Source organism: Bombyx mori, chromosome 9 (genome assembly GCF_030269925.1).
Source record: "Bombyx mori chromosome 9, ASM3026992v2".
Lineage (NCBI taxonomy): Eukaryota > Metazoa > Arthropoda > Insecta > Lepidoptera > Bombycidae > Bombyx > Bombyx mori.
The window spans coordinates 9,376,634-9,388,059 of record NC_085115.1 but is presented as its reverse complement, the minus strand read 5'-3'; the positions used below and the strand labels follow the sequence as shown (position 1 = coordinate 9,388,059).

Here is an 11,426-nt window from a genome sequence, read left to right as displayed (position 1 = left end):
TCAGGGATGGTGGCTTCACGTGCTCTGAAACACCGATGTGAACATTAGTGTTAGCGTAAACAATGTATGATAACTTTAGGACATATATATATATATATATATATATATATATATATATATATATAGAAACAACACAGACAACAAAGAACGTTACTGATGTTTTATGTTGTAATTAACACTTACCTTAACATTTACATCGTGGTGTCATTTTAAAAGAAAAAGCATTTGAAAAAGATTTGAAGCCAAGTTTTATTTTCTAGTGTTCACGCTTCAATTTGAAAACATGGTGTGAACTAAATTTCAGTATGTCGCCTTTATAATTAAGCAAAGAAGGCGTCAGAAGACGGAGGGTTGCGCTGAGAATGTTCTCAGACCTCATTTCCATGCAAATGAAGGTATACTTGTTATACTGAAGCCTGTAGATAGACGCAATAACTTCTATGTGATTAACGATCGTTTTAACATTGTAAAAGGATTTTGTACTATACACAACTAAGCAATTGTAACTTTGTTTACTAGTTCATGATATAAGAGTTCACGCGTTATCCTATTTAGTCGAAATTTTTAGATGGTTATTGTATTCAAGGGTGGGTTTTGACCATACTATTAACTTTGATGTCATACGATTGATTTTAACAAATGTGTTATTCACTTTTCTTCCTGATAATCTAAAGGAATCGAGAATAAGTTTCACTGTTTTTAAAGCTTAACGCGTAATAGAGAAACCAGGTGATGCATTTTAATTTTAACAGTATCTTAACTGTTTGCGAAGTGGTGCTATAAATATTTGTAGATTATCAAAACAACGGTTGGATGAACAATTATTTACAGAAAGCTAAATCTAATTAGGAAATCTAAGCAAATTGACAAACGTATTTTACTATAACACTATATATTATAACTAATATCACTGAGCAATCTTAATAAATATTTTATTCAGTAATTGTCTTTACGTTCGTTTTCAATATCATCAATCAATTGTAAAATGCCCATTTTAAATTTTCTTTTTTCTTTCGATGTAAAATCTTTGATATCGGAAAGAATACTTTTGAAGAATTGTAAATCCTCGCTCTCCTCGTCAGTAGGCCTTTCTTCTTTTTCTTGCTTAACTTCCTCAGTACTATTAATTATTCCAATTGGCACGTAGTGTTGTGTTTTTTCGCCTATTTGTGAATCTTCTATTACTTCAGATTTTATATCTATCTCTTCGGCTTCTATGTTTGAATCATTCGACGTATCATTATCGTGAACGTCAATGAAATACGAACAGTCCGTTTCTGATTTATCTAACTGCGATCTAGAATATAACAAAACATATATTTTAAACAGTATGTATGTCTTTTTAATGTATATTCATTGATTGCTAATTATAGCTTACAAAGGTCAAAATGTAAATAAATAAAAAATACCCTCTTCTTCTTATAAACGGATCCAAGAATTGTAGGTAGGCACTTAAATAATATTTTTTGCATGTGTCGCTTGTTTGAATTTTATTTTTGTATCGATTGTAAGAAGACCGGATTCCTTTCCATTTCAATTTTAGCTCCTCAACTGTAATAATAGAACCAAAGAAGATGAAGTTATTCTTGTGTTTAAAATCATATCAAGAAACAAGATTCTTATATGCATTGGTAAGTTACTTTATTTGATAAAGTGGCCACTAGTTTCTTCAATTTAATTATTATTGTATGTAGGAATAGAAACGGATTTTTATTATTGAAGAGTAATTTGAGGAGGGTCATAATTGAAACTAGTTTTACGGTTTGATTTCGCGTTTAGTATTTTCATATATATATTTTTAACATTACATTTTTCGTGATCACGGGCTACTAAATAATTATTCGTTGACATTCGAATACTGTACTAACTACCGTCCCTTTTTTTTTAAAACAAAGAATTCTAGATTTTCTTTCTTTTTTTTTTCTCTTAATTCAGAAAGAACTACTATTATCTTAAGGTCTGGTAGATTATTTCACTTGCGGTTTCATTTTCACGATGAGAGGATCAGAAGTGTTAAATAAACATCAACCGTCTTCTCTATTAAGGTTAAGGTGTTTTTCATTTATGAAAGAAAGGGCTAAATTTGTTTTTTTCTTTCAAAATACACTATGTATTTGGTACTTAATCGGTCCATCTTTCTTATTCTTATTATTTGGTACTTAAATATTAACTTGTTTATTACCAGTACATTCCTCATTCAGTTCTGTTCTCACGTGTTCACGAATTTCTTGCCATGATTTTTCAACACTGTGAGTTCTGTATCCGTCCTTAGAGCGGTCGTATATATCTGGATACTTTTCAACCAGTTTTACAAACTTCTTCATTAGTTTTTTATCGTCCTTCAGGTTCATAAACATGCTTCTAAAAATAAGTGCTTCCAATTAATAAGTTAATATTATTAACGTAAGCCAAAACATTTTTTCAAGTATTGGTTTGTTGTTATAAATCGTTTTCAAAGTATAGAGACGTCCTTAGGTCAATGGGTTCGACGCTAATTGCTCTATTATCTAATGATGCAACTGTACCTGTGTTCTAATCCTACGAGAAATCAACAACAACGAACGACTTCCATTCCGGTAAAGTTAAAATCGTATAATAAAAATAAAACCCGTAAATTTATTAATTATTATATGTATTGTCAATTAGTGGTGGTAGAATATTTAATTAGCCACTGGTTAGTGTATATTTCTGCATCTAATCGTTTTAAAAGTTTTGGACAGCCGTGACGAATTGATTTAGTGTTCGATCTCATGTGTCGGGTCAGGTGACGACATTCACGCTGCGATCTTTTTCCTACCTATGCTGATAGCCTTGAGAGGCTATTTCAGCTTCACCCTAACGTGTGTAGGTGAGCTCACGGGGATCACACCCGAGTGTTGCTAACACTGACCCTAGCAAGAGCAGTGCTTCGCAGAATCTACCACCGGATCGGAAACGCGACCCACTGAGAAGATCCGGCGAGAAACTCAGTGGGCTGTGTCTATGGGTTAATTCGCTCGTCGAGCCCTTCGTCGCAAGCGACGGGTTCGACAAGGACGGTGACCGGGGCGATCTTTCATTGATCGCACTGTGCTTAGTGCGAGTTTTTTTACGTTCTCGATAGCGTAAAAGTTAACTCATATTTGTATGGAGTTTGAATGCTTGCCGCTAGGGGCGCTGTTCCAATTGCATACAAGCTTGAGTTAACTTTTACGATATCGAGAACCTGATTTTTTTTCCTTCTTGTTCTAGTAACCTCGAGGAGTTATTCTAGATTCGACGAGCTAGTAGGTGAGCTCACGGGGCTCTAACCTAACGACGTTGCTTACACGAACCCTAGCAAGAGCCGTGCTCCGCAGAATCTACCACCGGATCGGAAACGCGACCCACTGAGAAGATCCGGCGAGAAAATCAGTGGGCTGTGTCTGTGGGTTAATTTACTCGCCGAGCCCTTCGTCGCAAGCGACGGGTTCGACGAGAACGATGACCGGAGAACATTAAAAAAGGCGCACAAAGCACACTGAATAGAATAAGTTTTCCGTGAGCACATCAGTCCATCTAGACCAGCGGCTCTCAACCACTGTATCTCGACACATTTGAACCTAGCAAACTCCTGTCAAGTGTGATGCGAGATTCGCAAATACGACATTTTTAATCTAAGGTGATCCGGCGGAATAGTATGTCTGGGTTACACGAGGTTAACGTACAAGAGCTTACTAAATGTTAACTGTACAAATACGTCTAATACATTGGTGATGTAAGCTTCAATAAATTTATCTATACCTACCTTCACTTCAGCTATGAAAAATTTAAGTACAAGTAAGTATGTACATATATAATAGGATGTATAATAGTCATATATTATAATTTTAAGTAAATACGTAAATATATCGTAAATTTGTAAAGAGTATATATCCTGTACCTTTTTCATTCAGTGACCTACTACGGTGAGTAGAAGGTTGAGAGCCGCTGGATCTAAACCAATAAAAATAATAGTACATAGTAATATATAGCTTCGAAGAACGTTTTTACTTATTTATGCATGCATTATACAATACATAAACAATTGTCTGTCTCATCATCTGCAGACGCGTCTTAAAAATAGTCATTACAATATTAATTCTAAAATATTATTCATAGAAAAAAAAGCACTTGATCTTTCCAGATAACACTTCAACAATTCAATACCATAAAAAAAATCGCTTGCCGCTTTTTTATTGCCCTTATTGACAAATGGCCATACGACTCACATGATTGTGAGTTGTTATCGTCGCCCGTGGACGTCAGCAATGCCAAGGGCACAGCTAAGCCGCAGCGAAACGCGAACGCACTTCGCTCGTGACATCGACAGCAATTGTACCACGCAACGCGCTCTTCAGCGTGGTGACGTCACATATTATTTGCTTCTTCGAATGTCATTCTCAATAATTATGTCTCGCAAATTAAATATAAGATAAAAGTTTTAAACTCACACCAAAATACATCTGCAAGCGAGAGGTTAAACGGTCGACAAACAATATGAAGCTCCACGCTTCTACGCAACACAACACAACTGAATATGAATCCCGAACACCGAACGCTACATAGTTCTTTCGCCTTCACACAACGGCGTGTCTGTTAGAACGAGATAAATGTGTGAGTTAGAGCGAGTGCGGCAACAACGCGATGTTGCCAAGCCGTTCCCCACAACACAAACTGTGGCGCGGCGTGTCACGTGTATTACAACACTCCGCTCTGATTATTTTGAAATCTATTTCGATAAGTTAAGATTGTATTTCTAATGTAAATATCTAATACCACGGATTGCAAGCATTATTTTGACATGTCAACTATTACGCTTTTTAAGAATAAATATTATGTACATTACACTTAGTGATGTATGGCAGTTCGGATAAAGAAAATTAGAAATTTCTCGCGATTCAATTAGCCGCTCCAACAGACACGGACAGGGTTGGAGTCCGTTTCCCAAACCCAAGTCACACCGGCGCGCCGCGTTAATAACACGACATCTGCCGAAGCACGTGGCTCGAACACCTTTTGTCTACCGGCCTGCTCAAACAGTTTTTATTGTTATTAATAAAAGTATTTATAGACTGACATAGTCCTATATTTAATCCTACTTTGCTACGGGCTGACTTTATACCCTTATATGGTGACCTAAATGATAATCGGTTAACAAAAAGGTAAAGTACACAGTAATGGACTGTAAATTACTTGATACTTCTAGTATATTATTATTATATATAGAACTTGGTTCTCATTTTACAGCCTCAACCGCTAATTGATATTGAGCGAATATACTGGAGCCTAGGCATTTAATACATCATTCTCCCATAGGCTTTAACTCAGATATAGCTTCATAATATGAATTCTCTATAATATCATCATTGTACCTAACAAAAATTTAACGCATCATAATCACGTGATCTATTTGTTATATAAGTATTCAAGTTCTTTTTTTTTTCAAAATGTAAATGTGACCTCCAAATGTCCATCAATATCTTGCATATTATGCACATGTAAATGATTCAGTGTAAGATAGCACAGCTGTTCAAATAGATGACGGTTTCATCAAAATACTTTAAGTTCTATAAGACTATTTTACCATTTCTCGAGGTAGGTAACTATGAATTTTAGGTATAATTTTCTAAAATTTGAGATGCGTTTGTTGTGAACGCAGGAACAAAAGTTTTTTCCCGCTTTTTACAAATATGTAACTAAACTCGAAACAAATTTCTCGGATGATTTCATGTTTATTTACAATCATTGTCCATTACAAGTAGTTCATATATATTATTCGAATTACACATTACTACTACAAACGATAGCGTGTACAAAAAATAATATATTTTATAAGAAGTTTAGCGTTCAATATCTTGTAAATACGCAATAAAAAAACCAATTCTTCATCCGACAAACGACAACTTCATTATCTTAATATAATATATATAACTTACGTGTCACGTTGTTTGTCCGCGATGGACACTTAAACTCCTGAACCGATTTTAACTTTTTTATTTTTAAATATGTGTTTTATTCCAACTTAGGCCATAGGATGGTTTTTATTTCGATTAATGGTCGCAATATTTATTAATTAACAATTAAATGATTTCTTATGTTGATTATTGTTATTAATTGTAAGTTTCATAAGTCTAAGCCAGATGGCGCCTTAACTCAGTTTTTACAGACAATCGTAATATTGTCTGACATTAATATCTCATAGATGGCGCTGTGTTAAAAATACCAACGTTTCACATAAGCTACAATTAAATGGCATAAACACCACGTGTTGCTGGGGCTAAAGTATAAGTGAAACTTATTTCGTAGTAAAGGCAATACAGTGAAATCCAATTGTTCTTACTTTGTTAATTTTTGGTATTAGCATAGTCGGCCCTGTGTTGTTTAGAAACAAAAACCTTAGCCACAGCAACGTGCGGCCGGGTCTGCTAGTTTTAAATAAGTTTTAAAGAAATATAAAAAGCGGGTTCTAGTATTCAGTGCGCTTAGTGGGAGATTTTTTTTAATGCCCTTTTAGGCAGACGAGCATACGGCCCACCTGATGGTCAGTGGTTAGGACTTCAGCATTGCCAGGGGCAGAGCCAAGCCGCTGCCTGCCTGCAATACATAATTTGTATGGAGTTGGAGCATTTGCCTACGTTTATGGCTACGGGCGCTGTTCCAACTGCATACAAATTTGAGTTAACTTTTACGCTATCGAGAACGTTAAAAAGCTCGCATTAAGCACACCAGACCTAATATTCTTTCTTGGCTTTGTGTGTTCGTGGTTTATGCGTTCATTCATCGTTTGCGGGTCGATTTCTTCGTTCGATTTCAAATCTGTGCGATTGACACTACAGGTAAAGTTTCAGGTACAAATAGTATTAACATAATACAGGGTTCGCATGTATAGGTTAAACAAATCCGTATACTCAATTATTTTCACTTCATTTCATACTATGCGATAATCGCTGCGTTTTTTATTATATTTTTTATTGCTTATATGGTTGGACGAGCTCACAGCCCACCTGGGTGCTAAATGGTTACCGGAGCCCACAAACATCTACAATGTAAATGCACTACCCACCTTGTAGGAGTGGGTAATATCGGTTTTGCCGCGTATCGAATCGTATCTATATATCGAGGATCAATATCGGATATTGAATCTATATATTTTCTGAATCTATATATTGATGGATGCTAGTGGATTTTCTCGATTCATGATATTTGAGATTTGAAACGATACGCTGATATAATATCGTAGTAGATATAGATTTAAGTCAACGTTATACGGTTGGTTTTCTGATATCAATTTATAATATGATCATAAAGTAATAAAAAGAACATGAAAATAAAAATATCAAAAAAACTTTCCTTTATGCTTTTACCAGGCTTAGGACTGGCTACATTATTTTCAGTTTTTAGTATTTTGTGTCTTAATTTAAAATTACAAAATATACCAAAAGAGTGTAGATTTCAAAAGTTTAATACAAACACAAGAAATAAACTCAATTATTTGGATTCAACTAAAAATAGAAAAACGTGTACTTTAAAAATCAAACACAAAAAACTTTTAAGTATTTATAAACACTTGTCCAAAAATTCTAGTTCAAGGTCAAAGCGCGTGAAATTAAATTCAACGATGCAAATAGGCTATACTGCATTCAAGTTAGGGTCGAAAGTTGAAACTTCTTTCCTTAATTGTATCCTGCTGATACGCTAAGAATAATCTACAGACATATGGCCTTAAATATAAGGTTTACAATTGTATGGATAATGCCTGTTTCTGTTTCATTCATCACATGATATCCCTATCGTGCGCTCACTCACTCTGGCCGATTCGATACGAACCAAACGAATATTGCTGATATTAACGAATCGGTACGATATGCCGATGCGCATCACATCGAGCAATATCGTGTATCGGCTGATATCGTAATATAGATTTCGATTCACGAATCGGTCCGATATGGCGATGCGCATCACATCGAGCAATATCGTGTATCGGCTGATATCGATATATAGATTTCGTGCGGGGCGATATCGGATTCAACGATATTGCTGCGATATATAGATATTGAATCTATATACGATTTATATCACCCACTCCTACCACCTTGAGATACAAGTTCTGAGGTCTCAGTGTAGTTACAACGGCTGCCCCATCCTTCAAACAGAAATGCATTACTGCTTCACGGCAGAAATAAAACACGTCTTATCCTTAAAGCCACGACGACTTCACGCGTAGCGTAACTGTTTTCACAAGTTTCTAATCAATTATTCTATTGTGCTTAATAGACTTATGATTTTCCCTTTTCCTCTCCTCATCCTCTTGCTTATTCACTATAACCTAACATACAAAATATTATATTTTTGTATTAATAAATAATAGTAAGTAGCATTCAAAACAAGCACAACTTGTTGTCGTAACACAAAAAAAACATTTGTTTGCAAATAACATAAAATATTACAAATTATATTGCAGCATAAAACACTTACGAAGTTGAGCGCAACAAATCAAAATTAAAATTAGCTTCGATGCACAAAACAACATATTAAACTATGTAGGACAAACTACATACATATGTCTGTTTTATAAGTTTAAACAATTGCAGTGAAACTAAAAAAGAATGTCAAATAAACGAGTGCATTCGCGCCGTCGTGTTAGCGATTGCTCGACAGGTGATCATGAGGCAGACAGGTGTTCTAAACAAAATTATAACCTTAAAACTGCAATATGCAACGCTATATACAACCCGACTTTTTTTGCCCTTGTAGGCAGACGAGCATACGACCCACCTGATGGTGAGTGGTTACCGTCGCCCATGGACCTCAGCAATGCCAGGGGCAGAGCCAAGCCGCTGCCTACCGTTTAATACTCTCCACAAGCCTCGTTTGAAGAAGAACATGTCATAGCATTGTTTAAGAAACTAATGTTTTGATCGAGAATGTGGCACTTAAACATCTTTAATTACGCCTGTATTTAGACGCGCGTTGGCTATTTTATAAATTAAGGCGAAAGACGCTGATGCTATACCTACCTGAGGATAAATAAAGAACTGAATTAAATTAAAATTAAATTAAATGAAGCTCTTTAGATAAACTGCTAACTACTACTTTACTGGTGGTAGGACCACTTGTGAGTCCGCACGGGTAGGTACCACCGCCCCGCCTATTTCTGCCGTGAAGCAGTAATGCGTTTCGGTTTGAAGGGTGGAGCAGCCGTTGTAACTATACTGAGACCTTAGAACTTATATCTCAAGGTGTGTGGCGCATTTACGTTGTAGATGTCTATGGGTTCCAGTAACCACTTAACACCAGGTGGGCTGTGAGCTCGTCCACACATCTAGGCAATAAAAAATAATAATAATAATAATAGCAATACTACTGTAGCGGTACTAAGGTATCAATAAAATACATCATCGGTGTCTTCTAAGCGATCTTAAACGTATTTAATCCAATTTACGGATAAAAACTCTAATCGACATTATACTGGTTTCGAAAACAATGCAGACATATGTTCAACACCTTTCATAAACCGGTCGTATGAAGGACATCCGCTTTTTGGTCGAAATAAAAAAAAAAAAAAACTTGAGTTCGACATTCTCACAGGAACCACTGCGTATCCGGTGCGCGGGCGCAGAATAAAAACGATCATTTGTTAATGTCGGCCCACCGGGCCACCAGGTAACCGTAAGTAGAATACGCGAGAATATTAGTGCGAGTTTCTTAACGTTCTCGATAGCGTTAAAGTTAACCCAATTTTGTATGCAGTTAGAACAGCGCCCCTAGCGACAAACGTACGCAATTTTTTTTTTTTCCTACTTAAGCTGATAGCCTTAGGGGCTATTTCAGCGTAACCGTGGCTAGTAGGTGAGCTCACGGGGCTCAAACCTGATGACGTTGCTAACACGAACCCTAGCAAGAGCCGTGCTTCGCAGAATCTACCACCGGATCGGAAACGCGACCCACTGAGAAGATCCGGCGAGAAACTCAGTGGGCTGTGTCTGAGAGTTAATTTACTCGTCGAGCCCTTCGTCGCAAGCGAAGGGTTCGACGAGAACGGTGACCGGTGCTTGAAGTACCTAGAGGCACCGTTAGTGGATCGGGAGGATCCGAGATGACGTGTTTTGGGCGACGTCGACTGCTTTCCATTCTGTCCGCAGGATCGGGAATGCAAACGTAGGCAAAAGATCCCATTCCATACAAATATGAGCTAACTTTTACGCTATCTAGAACGTTAAAAAACTCGCACTAAGCACACAGGTAAGCGTAAGTAGAATACGCGAGAATATAACAAAACCATATCGTTACGGAAATATCAGGACGTGTTTATTCCGATCGGCTTAGTGACCCAGAACCGCAATGTCAAAATTTGTAGGTCACTAAAATTGAAGTTTGAAGACGAATGATACTATTCTTATACAAGGAAACGGACAGTGTATTAATATTTACTGTTTAAGTTTATATTATATAAACTTAACACCTAATTGAGCCAACTTAAAAGCTCTTAATGGGTAGAATCAATTTTTCTTAAATTACATTATAGTAGTTTATACAGGGTGCAAGGTATCCACCCTGAAGTTGAAGAAAAATAATCTACTACTACCTTAAAATAAACGAAAATCAATGTGCACAAATGGTATGTTCATATTTCGTATTCGTAAAGTGAAGGTAGGTGGAATACACGAGGTCGTTGACCCTGAACATCATCTGATTTAATACATTGCGGGCAAAATGCTATCATATCAGAAACCACCAGCACTGCTTACTGTCTTTGTTTTACTAATTTTTACTCAAAATAATTATAAATCTTGACGTGTCGGTAATGGAATTCAATCGATCGAATGAGGTTGAATTTGGATATGTAGTGTACACTAGTATACTTAGAATAATATCTATATATTATTACGTGAAGCAAAAACTTTGTATCCCTTTTTACGAAAATTGCGCGGACGGAGGAGTATGAAATTTTCCACACTTATAGAGAATATAGAGAAGAAGTGCACAATGCTAATAATTTTTGAAAAGAATGCATAAAAGATACATTAAATCAATAAAGAAAACATTACACACACTACATACCATGTATTTGACGCACACAAATTTGTCAATTGTCAAACTTTTGTTAATATTTAAAGTCTGTGATCAAACTCCTTTTTGATCACAGTCTTGTCTTGTCTTGTCAGTCACAGTTGGTCTTTAATGTTATTTATCTATAGTGTAAGTTTTTGTTAAATTTGTTATTATAGAAGTATAAAATACAATCATAATTTAATTATAGTCGAATTTCGACTACTACAGGAGCTCTAGTACTAAGTAATAAACTAGCTAATATATAAATGGATTAAGCAGTATATTTTTCAACGTTCGCTCAAAAGCGGAAGCTTTAAAGAACAGCTTCGAAATTTGAAAGTGGTACAACGTCATCTGTCAACTGGGTACTAAAA

General features: G+C 35.9%; 1 protein-coding gene across 1 annotated transcript; it reads right to left on the bottom strand.

Moving 5' to 3' along the window:
• Window positions 1-809: 809 nt before the first annotated feature.
• LOC101741286 (uncharacterized) lies at window positions 810-8,496 on the bottom strand. The gene is made up of 4 exons (XM_062670098.1): window positions 8,476-8,496; window positions 2,183-2,361; window positions 1,410-1,551; window positions 810-1,297 (listed from the first exon to the last, which is right to left on the bottom strand). Exons 2-4 carry the CDS (start codon window positions 2,355-2,357, stop codon window positions 937-939), a joined length of 678 nt encoding a protein of 225 aa, XP_062526082.1. The 5' UTR covers window positions 2,358-2,361; window positions 8,476-8,496; the 3' UTR covers window positions 810-936.
• Between the last annotated feature and the right edge of the window lie 2,930 nt (window positions 8,497-11,426).